Source organism: Podarcis muralis, chromosome 14 (genome assembly GCF_964188315.1).
Source record: "Podarcis muralis chromosome 14, rPodMur119.hap1.1, whole genome shotgun sequence".
NCBI lineage: Eukaryota > Metazoa > Chordata > Lepidosauria > Squamata > Lacertidae > Podarcis > Podarcis muralis.
In genome coordinates, this window is record NC_135668.1 from 31,408,155 (window position 1) to 31,427,429 (window position 19,275).

The 19,275-nt window shown below is 43.6% G+C and overlaps 1 protein-coding gene across 3 annotated transcripts in view; it reads right to left on the reverse strand.

Annotated features, from left to right (window-relative positions):
* RBBP6 (RB binding protein 6, ubiquitin ligase) overlaps window positions 1–11,179 on the reverse strand; it is a 29,570-nt gene extending 18,391 nt beyond the window's left edge. For all 3 annotated transcript variants that reach the window (XM_028706992.2, XM_028706991.2, XM_028706990.2), the window contains exons 1-3: window positions 10,475–11,179; window positions 5,458–5,557; window positions 2,183–2,219 (exon numbers count right to left, since the gene is read on the reverse strand). In XM_028706992.2, the coding sequence (XP_028562825.2) occupies window positions 2,183–2,219; window positions 5,458–5,557; window positions 10,475–10,640 (303 nt within the window). In that variant the 5' untranslated portion in view covers window positions 10,641–11,179. The remainder of the gene's footprint in view (window positions 1–2,182; window positions 2,220–5,457; window positions 5,558–10,474) is intronic.
* Between the last annotated feature and the right edge of the window lie 8,096 nt (window positions 11,180–19,275).

Below are 19,275 nucleotides of genomic sequence, written 5' to 3' on the forward strand. Positions count from 1 at the left end.
ATCCCAAGTTATTTGCAACACAGGAGAGGAAATCTGTGTGTGGGACACCTTGCCTTCTTAGGAAACCTGACTTGTGGAGGCCTTGTCAAGAACATTAGGAGTCTATATTAGATGCAGAAAGCCTACCCAAAAAGATGCTATACTTTTTGGATACTAAGACAACAATCAAAGAAGTACTACTTTGAGGAATTCTTGACAATTCAGAACATGCTGACTTTTTTAGACTACAGAAACCTGCACTCTATACTACTCTCAGCCCAGTGCCAAGCCTCATCTTCAGCCTACAGTTTTTCGCTTTGTAATATATCACATGGAAGCACTGAAGTCTCCTCCCCACCATCTAGACCAAGTTTCCCAGAGAACCGAACACTTCACACAGAATTGGAAAGACCTATTTCCAAAAAGAATTTTCTTTTGAATTCTCAGTTGACATCTGGGCAAGACAGCATAGCAGATGAATTATGTAAAGGAACTAAGTTCCACCTTAGCTTTAAAGCAGGCTTTAAACAGCCACCCTCTAGGCCAGGAAGTAGTAATTACCTCCAGGTACTTACGACAGGGAAGCTTTAAAAAGTATACACCCATCACCCCCACTTTAGAACGCAAATTAAGTTACAATGTGGATAAAAGTTTGTAGGCTAGTAAATTCTGTGGACCTGTTTGCAAGCCTGCTTTAAAAAAAAACACATTTAAAAAACATTTGATCAAACTACAAGAACTACCCAGATGTATAATAGACATGCCAGGGAACACAATATTCTAAATGAATGTTGAACTTTATTTACGAACATATAGTCGTGTTTATATACATACTAGCAAAGAAAAGGACTGCTCATGAAAAAAGAATTAGGTAAGTGTAGCTTACACAAATCCACTATATTATTATGTATTACAGCAGTCATTGGGTCACTATAAATGGGAAGCAGTTTTAAAACATGTATGACGAGTTGTCAAATGCAGCCTATGGTTTAACATTTCGAAAGGCTACACAAAGACCAAACATTTCTAGTTAACCATGATTTCATCAATATTCTCACTGGTCACCAAGACCAGTAAATCCACAAAATAACTTTTTGGGTTTCGTTCTTCTAAAAAGAAAGCCAGCTACACTTAAACAAGTACACTTAAGATATGCCAAGCTGAAAAATAATTAGAACTAGGTTTGCATTATCTTAAATTAAGCAAAACCATACTGAACAGAATATGTGTTAGTACTGGCTAAAATTAATACACCAGAATCAAACAAAAATGCTGCCAATGTTATCATACACAAGGGTATTCAATTTAAGAGTTTATCTAATATAAAATAACATTAGGGAATTTGTCTGGTGAAGAGGAAAGAAGTAAGGCAAGTTATCCTCAACTGGGAAGGTTTCTTAAAAAGGTAGCAGGACTTGTAGCTGGGTTGTTATGCCAAAATATGTTTCCTGTATGTTGACTACTGTGACAAATTTAAATTATGTGCTTGCTCACAAAAAAACGGAAGCAAGTGCAGGATACCAGTTCTAGATGGTTTTTAAAAAAATCTTATTGCTATTGGAAGTCGTGTGCAAAGACTGTGTATGACAGGGCACATTTATATCTGCATAAAACTGCTCTTGATGTTTCAGCATGTGCCTGAACCCCAAGTTAAAAGGGGGGGGGGGAAACAAGTTTAACACTAATGTGGTTTTTGACAACGTTTTCAAAAACCATAAAGGGAAATACTTAGAACAAAGCCTAGGTGATACAATGCAATAGTGGCAAAAAAAAGATACACTCCAAATGTTTTTATTTCAAGAAAACAAAAAGGCACACAACAACCTATACAAACATATAGCTACTAACTAGAGACACACAGATGTTGAACAAGGTAATCACGTTTAGCAGTGAAACCCTTATCTTACATGATCTATAAACGATCATACAGTATCTGTACAACACATAGTCATACAGGAAATAATCTTGCATTCAATATGCAATACAGTGCGTCACTTTGCACAAGTGTCAATATTCACATTAAAATGATCTGCATTGCTTAATTTTGCTATACTGATTCAAAATACATTGTATTTACAATATAAATGGTTCTCTGTGAGAAATCAATGTAAATTAGTATTTAGAAAAGTATTTTATTGCTACATTACTTTAAAAACATTAAGTGTGTAGAAGGAAAAAAGTGTGATATTGTGTTTTTACATACTGCTTTTGAAGTTCCACTCACTGGATCAGTTCGACTTCTAAAAAGAGAAAATAGAGAATGTCAGAAAAACAGCAATGGCATATAGCACAAAACAGAGGAAACTGCCACCTTAGATACAAACCCTATGCCTGTTTAGGGAAGCTTTTAATGTTTAACAGACCACTGTATTTTAATATTTTGTTGGAAGCCGCTCAGAGTGGCTGGGTAAACCCAGCCAGATGGGCGGGGTATAAATAATAATAATAATAATAATAATAATAATAATAATAATAATAATATTTACAACTTTTACCCATTTCATGAGAGACAGAAGCTGCACAAAGTTATACTAAAGGCCAAATCCCAAAACTGTGAACAAGGAAGCTAACTTGGCCCAGAGAGAACTGTTTATAGAACAGTATTAATCAACTGCATCTCCCGCAGAATAGCCATCATATAATGAACACACTTAAGCTTGATTCAGATGTAATGGGAAACCATGGTTTTCTGCTACGTGCATAAGCTATGGTGAGCCCCTCCCCTTCTTTAATGGCTGTGGGTGAGCACAACTGCCCATTAAATCTTAACTTCGACTAACTGTGTTTAAACTAAGGTTTGTGATAACAAGGCAGGATTTGAAACTGCTAGCTTCTTCTCATTAGAAGTTGTTTAAGTAGCCACAGCCTAGATGTTACAGAGAACCACATGTTGCTTAAAAGTTACTGATCTCCTCACAATTGTTAAGGAGTGAGTGCTGTCTGAATAGGGCCTTATACCACATGCCTTACATATTTGTCACTGAAAACAGTTTAAATGTAAGCAGCAAGTAACCCAAGATAAAAGCAATTTTGTATTTTAAAAAAACCATTATCTGAATCCTGCTATTTTGTTGTCTCATTTTTGAGGTTGATATCTATCATGTTTATTACGGGGGAAAGAACTAATCCTAACCATGGTCTCTGGTGGTACAAAGCGAAGGCCACAGGCACACATTAAGTTAAAACTACACATGGGGTGAGGGGATAGTACTGCACACTCAACTAGCATGTTCCATGGTGTGTGTGTGAGGGGTGGGTGGACAGATACCAAGGAATGGAACTCTAAGCAGAAAACTGGTCCTTGCACCAGGAATAGTATTTTTCTGTAGGAGGAGGAAGCAGGCTGCTTAAGCGAGCATTGGGGTGGGAAGAATACATGAAGACAGGCATTATTAAGTGCCTGAATGGTGCAGCAAGACATTTTAGTGTTGGCCTGGCAGGTGGGATGGAGTAGACACCAGACCTGGCCTCAAGCGTTCCTGAGGATATGTTTGCAATACATTTTACCCTACAAATGTACAGCATCTTTACCATAAGCAACTCTTGCAAACATAGGCAAATGTGCTCTGTATTCACTTGACTTTAAAGGAACACGTCAATGTTTACTCCAGAGTACATTATGCTTTAGTGCTAACCCATCATACCTATGTCAGCTGTGTGGAAGGGTGCCATCCAGTTACCAAGTATCAAACCTAAGACCAGCTCACTTGGTTAAAGTGTGGTGCTGATAACTCCAAGATTGCAGGTTTGATCCCTGTATGGGGCAGTTGCATATTCTTGCATCACAGGGGGTTGGACTAGATCATCCTTCCAACTCTACAATTCTATGATTTCCTCTTTCTTATTCTCCCCCCCCCCACACAAACACACCATTCACATGTTATGCTATTGATGGCTGAGAGGTGATATCATGAACTACCCCATGCTAATGCACAAGAGGACTAGAACAGTATCTGCTTAAAATATTCAAAACATGATCTTCAGAAGCACAATCCACCAGAATCTTGCCCTGCCAGCATCCACTGCTCTTGCTTGCTTCCACCCAATTCCTCCCCAAAAGGCAATATGAATGAGTCCTGTGTCCAGGAACTCCTACCCACATGTAGAATGCAGATCTCATTAAGCAATCCGTAGACAAGCCCAAACTCCTATAATGGAAAACCAGTCCCAAGGGTTTCTCTCCTCATCCTGTCTCTACATACCATAGAAATTTGTTTTCATCATTAAGCTCAACATTGTCTGATCATAATTAATTTTATAATTAATCATAATGTGAAAAAGCCACTCCTTTTACAATTTAATCTCTATCATCCCAAAGTCAATCCAAACATAAAATATTCTATCTCCAGGAGATGTTCAGAATTGGACCTATTGCCAACCTGAACTTCAAGAATCAGCCCCACACTCAGGATTTCAGTCTAGTTTATTTTCCAAATTCCAAAACTGCAGGAACACAAGTCTATTCATTGGAGAGGAATAATCTACTTCAAGTGCCTCTAAGTAAAAGAATGTAAAAAATTAAACAAGAATAGATGTAGGGCTAATTCTTGGGCACAGCCATTTAAGTTGGTCAGCTGAAACGTGTGCAGAGGAGGGAGACCTAGATGATCAAGGGTCTGGAAACCAGGCCTTATCAACAACTGTTGAAGGAGTTAGGGATGTTTAGCCTGGAGAAGAAACAGGTGACAGGATAGCCATTTTCAAATAGTTGAAGAGTTGCCACAAGGAAGATGGAGCAAATTTGTTTTCTGCTGCTCCAGAGTGGACGATCCTAACCAATGGATTCAAATGACAAAAAAAGAGATCCCCCCCCAACATTGGGGGGGGGGGGGAGAAATCTGATGGTAAGAGCTGTTTAACAGTGGAACAGACTCCCTTGGAAGGTGGTAGACTTCCTTTTGGAGGTTTTTAAAGTTGGATAGCTGTGATGCCAAATTGTAGGGGGTTGGACTTCATTCATGCATGACCCTCAGGGGTCCATTCCAACTCCCGATTCTTCAGTTTCAAAGGACTACCAGAAAGGGCACAGTATAATTTAAAGTATTATTCAGTAAACAAAATAACCTTTTTGACTTTATTGTCCCACTCTCACCAAACATATCAAAACACATAACTTATTACCAACTAGAAGCTGGATGTGCCTAATCCACTCACATGGAACTCAAGACTGCATGGGTGGGGGAGAGGATTCTGATGGAAATCCTCAGCAAACTAGCAAGTAGAAAACTGCTTTTCCTGTAACTTCTGTTAGAAAGTGTAACTTCGTCAGGAGAATAAATAGGAATGTAACTGCCATAGACTGAAATGGAAATGTGCAATTTACATATGCTGGCATGGTCAAATATGACAAAATGAATTTGCATGCATGTTTTTCATGTAGCAGAAATAAACTATGTTTCTTGCATCACTAAGCTTCTACATGTTAGTTAGAACCCATATGTTTATTTTAGTACTTGGAACAAAAAAACAGACACTTACATGACATAAGTTTTGCTTGTACATTTTACTCCACCAATAGGAATTCTTCTGACAATAACAGATGAGTTCTTGGGAATCAGGGCATTATCATCAGTATATTCTAGGAAAGGAGAGAAAAAACATGTATGCATGGTTCAGAATAAAAGAAAAGAAAACCAATGTGGAATTTTCTCAAAATAGGCCACAAAACCCTGGGACTTTTCAGCAATTGTAACCATTTGGGATCATTAATACTTATCCCACAATTATTGAAGTAGCATTTGGTGGAACTTGGACCACTTTCCTTAATATACCCAAGACCTGTAGAATGAATACTAATGAAAATGTAATTTATTAGGACACTGGCTAAAAGCACAGCATGACAGGACCGTATTTAGCATCTTTGGGATAGTTTTAAAATGCTAAATGGACCCTGTCAATTAAGAGTGCACTCCAGAACAAGGATTTCATAGGGAGATATTTAAAGCAAAAGATAACTTATGTACAGAGTGGTCTGGAACTTCACACTGTATTGGGAATGCACGCTCTGTCTGCAACCCTATACATGTATACTCAAAAGTAAATCCTACTGAGTCTATCAGGTAAGGGTATATATGACTGCAACCTAAGACTATGAATTTGTAGTCTAGTTTGCAAAGTGTTCCCAAGAAAGCTGGTAGGCAGTTACTATAGCACAATGATCTGAGGTGGCAATTTCACTGGACTTACCCTTTTGGGAATACTGAAAAATGTTCTACCTCTTTTTGCCAAAATTACATAACCAAAATGTTAGCTTGTCCTTGTGAAAGGTCGCAAAGAACAGGATGTGTTAATGTACAAACCACAAGTTTAGTATTTGGATTACATGGATCTCCCCCCCTATTATAAAAGGTTTATCTAATAACAGTTATACTTGGAGTAGATTCACTGAAATGAATGAACACAACTATCTTAGGTCCAGCAATTCAATGGGTTTAATCAGAGAGGGAGTTAGTTGGATTCCACCCAAAATATTTAAGCCACCCAACCCCATACATTGAAATCATACCTCTATTTCTTTAAAAAGCACCCAGTTATAAAATTAACACATGGCTCCATAGTTAGGATGGGTGCTTACAGCTAACTACCCCCCACCAGCCCGGAGCTGCTAATATCATTATGCCAATGTGGATGTTTTAACACACATCATATATGCATGGGCACAATAAGCTAACAGTGCATTTGGTGAAGATGTCTCTGATTTTCCCTGGACAAGAGCATAAAAATGGCAAGCATAATACACGACTGAATTTCCCAGGGACCTGGTGGTTGTTTTTTTAAAACTCCAGATAGTTCAGCAACTGAAACAGCTATTGTCATAAAAATTTAACTAGCTGACATGAAAATTAATTAAAGAATTCACTGTACAATTCTCTTGAGGAAATAAAATGGCTTGTGTTCACATAAAGAACTTGCCATAGTTCACTTTTCAATTTATTGTCCCAAACAGTCTTTCTACAGTCTCTTCTGGAATTATACACACTTTCCAGGAATTAACACAAAACTTGCGTAATGGTACACATACTTGGGGGGGGGGGACAAGGAGTGTGAAGATAAATGTGACACAGCCTATTTCCCCCAGGATACCTGTCTGGGGTGCTTTACTAGATGAACTACTATAACCTTGCTGCCTAATAAACATTAATCCAATTGCCTAATTCAGTCCTGACACATCTAATCTACATTTACAGTGAACTCTCTCAGTGGGGTGCATGCCATTTTCAGTGAGCAGTTAGTTTGGAGCTTTTTGCCTGCACATGACAACCTCGGGGACTTGCCTTAAAGACACACAATGCACATACATGCAGGACAAACATTCTCTCTTCCATAAAGTCTTGTACATATGAGAGGCTTTTGTGGCAGTCTAAAGTCTGCTTTGTTTGCCGTGATTTGTGGTAACAAGCACAATGTTTAAAATGCACATATCCTCAGCAGGGCCAACATGACTTGTACTTTCCTAAAGATTCACATAAAGACAGTCTTGGTCCACTTTTTAGCATGCCAAGGAGGTTACTGAGATGAGTGTTGACATTATCAAAGTCACTGTCCACCAGGCCTACCACCAATCAGGAAACGAATCGTATCCAGTGTATTCACCCTAGGCTGTCATAAGTTAAAGATAAGGAACCTGTTTCCTCCAGATGTGGGAGGACTAGATTTCCAGCCACCCCTGACTATGCTGGTTGGAACTCATGGGAGCTGGGAGGCCAACAATACCTGGAGAACACAAGTTCCCTATTCCTGACATAACTGTTACAAAGCACCCCTCCTCATCCTAGGCTCTTACAGAGTGTCCCTATACTGTACCAATGGTGAAATCAGGAGATCGTAAATCTACTCAAGCAGCTCTATTCATACACAAATTCAGTATGTATGTTTTGACATAACACCATATGCCACACCATCAGGCAGCAAGGATAATAAGATTTTAACTAATTCAGAGGTAAGTAGGCCACCAGTGGCTATTAGCCATGATGTAACTGCTTAAACAGTATGTGGAATATTGGAACTGCCGGAAACTGGGAGTGAGTGACTTGGAATGGCTCATGCCAACAACTGTTTACCACGCACTTCCTCTGACGCATCTGCTGCTGATTGCTGCTACAGACAGACACCAGCTAATCAGGCCACCTGAGCCTCACTTGCAGTCAAAACAAAAAAAAACCTGAGGGGCCTTGTTAATGGATTCAACAACTTCTGATGGATTCAACTATGACCAGATACAAGCCAAGCTCTCTACTTATTTATCATATAAAAACTAGAATATTTTTCTAGGTATTTATTACATATTCAGGGAAGCAGCGTAAAGATTTTGTGTACCAGTCTGGTATTGGAATGGGAAACTAAGTAACACTGATGAAACAAGTTTTAAACTGTTTCCCCAATTCAACTGTTACCTTTAGCACACTAGGTAGTGTTGGGGAAGCATGTGCTTCAAGCTGCTGTAAGGACTACTGAAGTAACATAGTGTTGCAGGCACAAAAGTGCTATATAATGTAACTTTAAATTGCTTACATGAGTAGTTGCATTCTTTATCGGCCATATACCCTTGGGTCTGGGGTGGTGAGACCTAGAAGATCACAAGACTAAAGATGCTACTACCTTAGTAATTCATCTCACCACATACAGGACAACAGCTTGACCACTGGCTACCCACACACACAGCAATCTATGAAAGGAAGGTAGCTAACGGAAAAGGTGTACACAGTGGCGTGAGCCCTCCAGATTTTTAGGACCACAACTCCCATAGTTTCTGACCCTATGCTTGTTAGGGCTGATGGGAGCTGTTCTCTAAAACATCAGGCTGGGGATGGCTAAGAGTCCTGGACAAAGACTAAGGAGTTCCAGGTTCAAATTCCCAATACTGCCCACAGCTTAACTGTGGGCCCTCACTTTTCCTATGCCTAGCTCAACATTTGGAGCATTTCCTTCGTATTTTTCCCTTTGTATTTAGCCTGTTGTAGAATTGGGGGTTAGTTTTTGCTGCCCAACTCACCAAGGGACTCTGAGTTCCCTAAGTCCATAATGGGTCAGAGATGGATGGAGGCAGGATCCAGTGAAAGCAAGGCAGATCTTTATTTTTCTGTTATAACAAAGCCACTGCCTCCTTGTAAGGAGGTGAGAGATCCAGAACAAAGATGTGCAAGCCCCTTTAAAGACTTTACACATTGCCCAACCCCTTAGCCAAAGATCACCCTAAAAACATCATGAACAAGGAGGCAGTCTACAACAAAAAACTGAGAGTGAGGCTCCTCTCCTGCCTGCCAGGATACCTAATAACCTTTTAACTAATTGCATTACAGTGGAACCTCGGGTTGTGAACGTGATCTGTGCGGGAGGCGACTTAGCGCTTCTGCACATGCGTCGAAACCCGGAAGTAACCCGTCCCAGTACTTCCGGGTTCAGCACGTAACCCAAAAACGCACAACCCGCAGTGATCGCAACTCCAGGTATGACTGTACCTGGGCAGTCTGACCATTCTTTTGAGATGGTAAATACTTTAGTTCTTGAATCCAGGTCACTTCCTATTCATACACAAAATACCCCCTTAAAATGGGATTTGAAGGATTTGGAACTGAAATAACTATTGGGAAAGGTTTCTCTTCTAATATTAGGAGAGCCAATATAGCTTCTGGGATTGTTCTGTGTGCTAAAATAATGGGCAATTTTCTCAGGAAATATTTCCTAAATTTTGAAGGATGAAGGATTGGTTTTCTGTGGAGTGTGTGTCTGATATGTGTGTGCATCCTAAAATTTTATAACAACCCTTAAGCAATTTTAAAACCTGCAAAGTGGAAAACCCCAGGTTCAAGCTTTGGCATCTTTGGTAAGGCTGGGAATTTCCCCAGCCTGACATCATAGGGAGCCTCTGGCAGCAGTCTTCAATACTGTCAGGCCTGAGTCCCACCTGTAATTCAAATATGCATTGGGAAACCCATTGGACACTTAACATCTGAGATCAGACCATGACCCAGTAGAGGGTCCCAACCCACCAGCTGAAGACTAAAGGTGTCAATGATACTGAGCTAAACAGGCCCAGTGGCCTGACTCTACAGAAAGCAAAGTGAAAGCATGTGAAGATAAAGACCTATACCTTTTGGAGAAAAGGTGGCCTAGCAACCCTCCTAAGGCTTCCTGAGTCAAGGATGTTTGTCACTCCTGCCCCGATTTAGACTGTGGCTGCATACATCACCATCCATACATCTAAAGCACATCTCCACCCCTCACAAGGCCACAATTCCCAGCCCCCGGGATTATTTCTGCTCCGTGTGTGTGTAAACGTGCCTTTTAAACCCATGTTGTTGTGTATGTGTGTACGCATCATGTGGGTAAGCTCGTGCGGGGGGGGGGCTGGATCACGGGTGGGTGGGTGTGCGCGCGCTGTGTGTGAGGGATTCTGGTCGTGTCCCCACAAGAGGAGAGGAAGAGAAGAAAGCCAAACGACGACGACACGAGAAAAGAGAGCACGAGAGCCGCCCGTCGTCGTCGTCCTTCCTACCTTCTTTGGTCTGAGCGTTAGTGATCTGGAGGTCGCAGTCGCCGGCCTTGAGCTTCTCGCGGCCCATGATCTGGCGCTTGAGGTCGCAGAGCGAGATGTGGAGCCCATCGAAGGTGACCGTGTCATACTTGAGCTTCGAGGAGAACTTGTAGTGCACGCAGGACATGGCGGTGGAGGGAAGGACGGGGGGCGCTACGCGGGTGGGGGGTGGGCAGGCGCCGAGACTACGGCGGCGGCGGGCGGGGAGGGAAGGATGCCTCGAGGGAGAAAAAGGGCCGCGAAGGGCGTCCTCCCGTGTGAGGCGGCGGCTTCTTCCTCCTCAAAGGCCGCCTCGTTCCGCCATGGTCCTCCGCGACGGCAGCAACGGCGGCTCCCGTCAGGCGTTGCGTTGGGCCGGCTAGGCCGCCATCATGGCGGCGGCGGCGGTTTCCTAAAACTCCTCTCTTCTCCTCTTCTCGCCTTCCTTCCTCCTCTTCCTCGGTCTCCCTCCGTTCCTTTTCTTTCTCCTTCTCCTCCTCCTCCTCCTTCGTCGTCGTCTTCGGCCTCGGCCTCCAACTCCTTCCCCTCACGACGCCGCTACCGCTCCTCCGCTCGATGGGGTTTCCCGGCCAGCGACCGCAGGGGCTGCGGAGGGAGGGAACGGCCGCTCCACGCACAACAGCAGCGCAAGGCGCAGGCGGTCCCTCCCCCTCCCGGGTTACTGGTCTGCGCATGCGTCACAGTGCGCCACCTTCGGCCTCACGTGACCCAGCGCATTATGACAAAGGAAAAGGGCGGGGGTGGCAGGCAGGGAGGGAGGGCAAAGAAGGAAGGAGAGTGGTGCTTTCCGGGCTTTAGCCCTCCGCCTCCTTCTCCTCCTAGCCTTCCCCTCTCAGCCGCGTGACCCCCCGGGGCTCCTCCCTCTTAAAGGCGCAGGCAGCAAGGGCACGGGGCGGGGGCCCTTCTAGGAGAGAAGCCGAAGATGGTGGATGGGGGAAAGGAGGGGGCTGACTTGGAGGCACGCAGCCCTCTTGCGGTTTTCAGAGAAACAGCAAGGATACCTATTTAAATTTCGCCCTGTCCATTGTTTGTTTTATATAAAAGTCTAATATAAGGAATATACATATTATTATTATTTTTTTAAGAATCAGTCCAATATATGCACAAGGATACAGTATAGTGGTACCTCAGGTTACATATGCTTCTGGTTACAGACTCGACCAACCCAGAAATATTACCTCGGGTTAAGAACTTTGCTTCAGGATGAGAACAGAACTTGCACAGCAGCAGCGCGGCGGCAGCAGGAGGCCCCATTAGCTAAAGTGGTGCTTCAGGTTAAGAACAGTTTCAGGTTAAGAATGGACCTCCGGAACGAATTAAGTACTTAACCAGAGGTACCACTGTACATATGTTTAGATTCAAGTATACATGAATTGAATTAATGGACTAGTGAAAGAAAGCACAGTGAGTGGGGAAGTGCAAATCCTTGCCATAAAGAAGGGAAGTACCTTTTGTTGCAGGAATTTATGTATAGGTTGGGGGGGGTTGCCCCTCCAGCACATATCATGCACATGCAGCCCACTACCAAAATCACAGTTTCTTCCTATCTATTCAAAGGGCCTTTGCTGCATGATATCAAATGTAAGAATTCACTGATAAACGTGTCTATGTACTGGCTCACTGTGTTGTAAACCAGATCTGCCCTTTTACCCTCATGGGGTATCCAAGAGCCCATATAGAGGCCTTACGAAGGTTCCCTATTGGTAGGAGAAAATAACAGAGCCAACCAGAGAATATGGAGAAGCAAAGCAGCTAGTAAGCTTGATCTTTATTGATCTGTTGCAACAGGGTGCTCCCCTCACACGCAGGAAAGGAGAAGAAACCCAGAACAATGGCACGCAAGGCCTTATATAGACATTTTAAATTCCCTGCCCTCGAGCTCAAGACCACCCCTCCATACATCATGCATACATCACAGAAGGGGTGTAACCCAAGTCCACCCCCCCACAAACATCATATCTACATCACAGAAAAGGCGTTGTTGTTTTTCCTGTCTGCCAGGTTATCTGATTGCCTTACCTGATAGCCTTTCCTGATAGTGTGTCACCCATTAAAATGCTGATTACTCAGTTCCTGAGACAATGGGAAGGCTCCCTGACCCCCCCTCCCTCCTTGCATATTATTTTGTAACAGAACAGAAGGATTTATTGCCACTGAGTTGACCCACAACCTTACACTCAGTGGCTGTGTTCACACAATCAGTTATTGGCTTAATATGTGCAAGTTTTATTGCATGTTAAGAGTATGTGTGGGTGCTGCACACTGGAGTCCAGCTCCTTTGCTGCTCATGCTTCACTTCTGCCTTGCCACAAGCAGGGAAACTTAACCAGGAAGATGCACCTAACCATCATTTCCATAGACTAGATGACTCTTGGGGTTCCTTCCAACTCTATAATTCTGATTCTATTTTATTGTTCTGTGATCAACTAAGACCCTGCTTATGCAAAGGGAGGAGTGAAGGAGCTTTGGATGGGTGCAGAAAGCACATGCATGGCTTACAAAACCAGGATTTCATCAGGCAGACACAGCCAATGTGGATGTTCACAGGATGCTCCCTTGTGGCTCTCCTTCTCTACTGCAGCCCCTGGAGCCTCACCACTGTGCTAGGCATTTGGCAACATTGGAGAGAGGGATGGAGCAAGCGCTTTGTGGAAGGATGGGACATAATGGCTCATAGTAGCAAGATCTTTGCAATGAATATACTGTTGCACACCACTCCACCCTCTGAGCAGTGTGAGATTTCAGGGGTTCCAGGAGCTTACCCAGGGTTCCTGTTTCCTTTTAGAATGAGGCACAGTGGAGACTGCGGTGTCTTTATGATATGTGGTGTTTATTTACGGACCTTTGCCAACAAAGGTCTGTATAGTTAAAGCTATGGTTATCTCAGTAGTGATGTATGGAAGTGAGAGCTGGACCATAAAGAAGGCTGATAGCCGAAGAATTGATGCTTTTGAATTATGGTGCTGGAGGAGGCTCTTGAGAGTCCCATGGCAAGAAGACCAAACCTCTTCATTATTAAGGAAATCAGCCCTGAGTGTTCACTGGAAGGACAGATTGTGAATCTGAGGCTCCAATACTTTGGCCACCTCATGAGAAGAGAAGACTCCCTGGAAAAGACCCTGATGTTAGGAAAGATGGAGGGCACAAGGAGAAGGGGACGAGAGAAGACGAGATGGGTGGATAGTGTTCTCGAAGCTACCAGCATGAGTTTGACCAAACTGCAGGAGGCAGTGGAAGACAGGAGTGCCTGGCGTGCTCTGGTCCATGGGTCACGAAGAGTCGGACACGACTAAACAACTAAACAACAACACAACCTGAGCCAGAAGGTTTCATAGCATTAACACCCAAAAAGGGTTTTTTCTCCCAAAGCTGCAGCCTCCGATTCAAACAGAAATCAAGCATTGCTCTGACTCTCTCTCCAACTTGCTGCTTTACCTCTAGGTCACATCACTGCCAATTCTCAATTCTAAACTCAGGCTTTGTCCTTCTAACTACGGTATCTCTCATTTGAGTTGTCTTCTTGCTCAGAGCCCCCTTTCCTTTGTTTCTTAATGGCCCAACACCAGTGCTATTTTTCTATAAAAAGAGTGCCAGAACTCACCATGAACTCCTCCCTTGTGCTATTATAATGGCCATGGCGCCCATCTGAGATGTGCCAGAATTCATTTCCAATGAGTTCTGGCTGAAAAAAGCCCTGCCCGTCACCCAGGTGATCGCCTAAACACAGGAAGCTAGTCCAGGTTATATTTTAACCCTTGCTGGATTCAGGGGTTAGAAGGGTTTCACATACTGCCTACTTCCTCCCCGCAAACTCATAACAATACTTGGTTAATTTTTAATTCAGAAAAGTTGCTGGGCTTAGATGTTTTTATACCTGAAGGAACAAGTAAAATCTATAAGGAGACCATCCTCCACCAACTCTAAAAGGGTCCATTTGAAATGGCATTACATGCTGGAGATGGGAAATGCCACTCTCTCTGAAGTTTGCTGTCTGGAGGATTTGCCCGATGTTAATTCAGCAGATGTCACACAGGTGCCAGCACACCTGGTCAAGCATCAGTGGGCTCCTCTGCTGTGCTTCAAACTGCATAGAAGCCACTTGGGCAATTATGCAGTGTAAATTAAATTAGCAACAACAACAGCAACTTTGTGCTCTCTTACAGGCTTCACACACACACACACACACACACACACACACACACAGAGAGAGAGAGAGAGAGAGAGAGAGAGAGAGAAAACACTGTCTAGGGAGAAAGACAAAAAGGAGTAAAGGAAAAAGGTGCCAGGGGGCGCATAGAAGGAGGGGTCTGCAACAATCCTTTGGAGGGGAGGAGAGGAGGGAAGACTCTTTGCTCAAGACACATCGCACCGGAGCAGAATATTCATTTTAATCTTATTTAAGGAGGGTGGGAGAGTGGCAGGAGTCAGTGTGGCCACTGAACCTTTTCTGGTGACTTTGGAGCATATTGGCATCCATTCTGACAGAGGGCCCTAATTCATAGCTACTTATATTAGAATCTGTAAGTGGCATTACAGAGTGGGAGGCAACAACGCAATTAAAAAATACAAGGCGAGCTCAAATGGTAAAAAGGAGCTGTTACGTGCCAGTGTGATAGGAATTTTATAGTCTTAGATATATGGCAATGTTCATAACCGCACATACATAGATCAACACAGGAAGGCCAACCTGGAACCATTTTGATTCCTAAACTGACCAAATGTTTTCTCTGCAAGGTCAAACTGGAAAAGTCTCCCCATTGTCTCTTTCCTCACAAATCCTGTCTTAAAGACACATTTAAGATATGAATAAGGTGTGAGCCTGTGACCTGGCCCAGGAAATAAGTATTTTACCACTACAAAAGAATGGCCAGGCTACCCGGGAAATCCAATCAAGTAACTTGCCAGACAGGAGATAAACTGACAGGAGAAAAACAACATTTAAATTTCTGTGATGTAGGTGGGATGTATCTGAGGGGTGGTCTTAGGTTACACCCCTTCTGTGATGTATGCATAATGTTTCTGGAGGTAGTCTTGATCTAGAGAAAGGGAATTTCAAAAGTCTTTATAAGCCCTTACACAGCATTTTTGTGGGCCCTCCTCCTCTCCCGTGTGTGAGGGGAGCACCCTGTTGCAACAGATCAATAAAGATCAAGCTTACTAGCTGCTTTGCTTCTCAATATTCTCTGGTTGGCCTCTGTTATTTTCTCCTACCAATAGGGAACCTATGTAAGGACTCTATATGGGCTCTTGGATACCCCATAAGGGAAAAGGGCATATTTTTTATTTACAACACCAGCAAATACAGGCTGCACAATGCATGTTGATTTGAAGCTGTTGTACAACAAACATCCTTCTCCAAAGGATCAGACTTTTTGCAACAGGAAAATGCCCTGGAAAGTGTGGGATAATAGCACTTGCACATCTAACATCTCTGCTCACAAATCAGAATGAATGCTTATTAAATAGCCAACACTGTCTGTTCTTCTGAAAACAGGTCAGGATGAAACCAGGTTGTCTAGAAGTGCACCCCACGCTTCATGGGATTTTAAAACAAACCAAAACTTTATTTTGAAACAGCCCCCCCCCCCCAATTCTGCAGCTGTTCTGTTCCAAGAGGCACAGGCTGGTAAACATCAAGCTTAAAAATGTAACACTGAATTCTCCCACTTTTTGTCTTGGCCTCAGCGCTTTAGCTGTAAGGAGAGTTGCTGTCTTCCAGGACTTTGAAAAATGGCTTTGCTCTCCTGCTTGATCTGCATTTCAAACAGAGTTTGTGGGATGCAATCCTGGCTTGTGGCGCCTTCCCACAACTGGCCAGCAGTGGGCACTGGGAGGCAACGGAATATGTTGCAATCTCTTGATGCAGGCCACGAAGCCCAGCAGACTTTCTGTGTTTGACTAGCCAAGCCCTTGCTAGCCTACCATTCAAATGCACCCATTTCTCTTTTTGAATTTTTCCAGCCCTGAGGAGACAGAGCACACAGGTGGTCTGATAGCTGCTAGGAAACTGTAGGAGCCAGCAGTAATGAAGTTGGCAGACAGAGCTCAACCATATTTTCTAAAACTCCCAGTCTGGGAATCTGATCAAGACTCAGTTTTTCTGGCTCCCTGAGACCCCATGAATGTTGGGGTTAGGGCAGCAAAAAAAGCCAAATACAGTGATACCTCAGGTTACATACGCTTCAGGTTACAGATTCCGCTAACCCAGAAATAGTGCTTCAGGTTAAGAACTTTGCTTCAGGATGAGAACAGAAATTGTGCTTCAGCGGCACGGCAGCAGCAGGAGGCCCCATTAACTAAAGTGGTGCTTCAGGTTAAGAACAGTTTCAGGTTAAGAACGGACCTCTGGAACGAATTAAGTACTTAACCCAAGGTACCACTGTAAACACATTGCTGTGGTGGGTGTAAGATTAGACCTGTTCAACCACGTGGGAGCCCCTCTAGATTGGTGATTTATTGCAGGTGATATTCTGCACCATGTTCTTGACACAATAACAGCAGTTCTGATTTGTTACGCTTTATGAATTGTTCATTGTTGTCTGATGGGGGCCAAAGCACAAGAAAAGTGTGGGGGGGGGGGGAAAGAAATCTCAGAGTTTTTGTGTTATGAAAAGTTATGGGATTTCAGCACGAAGTTACAGGATGTACACGGACTGGTAAAATGGCAGTGTGACCTGTGATGAAGTGGCCGGGGGCAGGGATGTCCAGGAGAGCCTCTCGCACCCCTCTCCTTGTTCTGCTGCAACACAACAGCCCTGGAGTGTTGCTACTGGGTCTTATTCTCAGATGGTTGCTGCTGCCACCCTCTCACTTACTCCCACAGCCTAGATGGGAGGGGACTTGGGATGCCCGCCATTGTTCTGGGTTCCTCCTCCTTTCCTGCGGGTGAGGGGAGCATCCTGTTGCAACAGATCAATAAACATCAAGCTTACTAGCTTCTTTGCTTCTCAATATTCTCTGGTTGGCCTCTGTTATTTTCTCCTACCAACAGGGAACCTACGTAAGGACCCTATATGGGCTCTTGGATACCCCATAAGGGGAAAGGGCAGATTTTTGTTTACAACATATGCGACAGCTGCATATTCCTGCATTGCAGAGGGTTGGACTAGATGAACCTCAGGGTCCCTTTTGATGCTACAATTATATGCTTCTATGGTTCTTGCAACATTGATCCTAAACTGCCACTAGCATGAACTCCAAGTGTCTAGGCATGTGGGGATTATAGGTCTTTCATCACATGAACTTCCCTCCCCCTTTGTGGGCAAGCAGTACGGAACATGGAATTGTATATGACCAGCCCAGTAACATCATAAGCACAACTCAATCACGAATGTGCAATAAAAAGGGACATCTGGAGGAGTCCCAAGCAGCCTGAAGGGGGTGCAGGTCCCTCCTCCTTGGTCCTCAGACTGATCAGGTGATGAATGGGGTTACCAGAACACTCTTTCTCAGCTAATCTGCATGGATCAGAGAGGAGAAGGGGCTGTTTGAGTGTCTCTGTGTGTAGGAGATTGCTGTCATAGTTTAAAAAAGAGAGATTTTTTAAAAAATATCAAGCAGTGTATAAAGGCTTTCAAATAAATAATAAAGAGTTACCATGGCTCTAACCAAAAGGGGGCTTGCTGTGAGGGGCAGCCAATCCTGCTACCCCACCCCCCAAAAAAAACCCCGTGATGGAAGCCAGAGCAAAACTCTCTTGGAAAGCCTGCTGTTTCAGTTTCTGAACAAGGCAGGACTTCTGAACGCCAGACTTCAAAACACTTTTTAGATCTAGCTGTGAAAGAATTCAATTTATTTCATTACTAAATGCTTTATTTATAGTATTTGACCGCACATAAATAGCAGCAGATGTATAATTTGTCAGGGGCAATTTGCTGGCGATGCGGACAAGACTTTTCAAAAATTGTGCTTGGTGGGAATGTAAATATATGTTTTTTTTTCTCTGCCTCCCAGCCCATGTATATTATAAAAAAGGAAAAGAAAACCTGCTTCAAAATGAAGTGTCATTCTGTACCAAGGAAAGTTCCTGTCTTCAAAGGCAGCCCCACACCGAGTGAATTACAGTAGTCTAACCTAAACACCACCCAAGCCTGAATGATAGGGGTCAGGCCTCTCCAGTATCTTGCCTTTATTATGAGTATCAAATCTATCCAGGTGGCTTATTTGGGATCTTGGTCCTTCCAAGCCATGTAGCCTGTGGCTCCCTACATTTGGCTTCCCTTTCAGTTTCCCATTTTGTTATAGTGCTAAAGTAAAGGTAAAGGGGACCCCTGACCATTAGGTCCAGTCATGGCCAACTCTGGGGTTGCGGCGCTCATCTCACTTTATTGGCCGAGGGAGCCGGCGTACAGCTTCCGGGTCATGTGGCCAGCATGACTAAGCCACTTCTGGCGAACCAGAGCAGCACACGGAAATGCCATTTACCTTCCTGCCGGAGCGGTATCTATTTATCTACTTGCACTTTGACGTGCTTTCGAACTGCTAGGTTGGCAGGAGCTGGGACCGAGCAACGGGAGCTCACCCCGTCACGGGGATTCGAACTGCCAACCTTCTGATCGGCAAGCATATTGAAAGCGCACGGCTGTCCCAGGGAACTGTAGTTTATATTGTGATAGGAATTTTGAGGTCTTAGATATATCTTAAATGTTCATAAGTGTACCAACCAAGCACATACATACAGTGGTGTAGCGTGGGTTGTCAGCACCCGGGGCAAGGCAAGTAATTTGCGCCCCCTAACTCGTGGATTTTAGCACCCGAGTGCG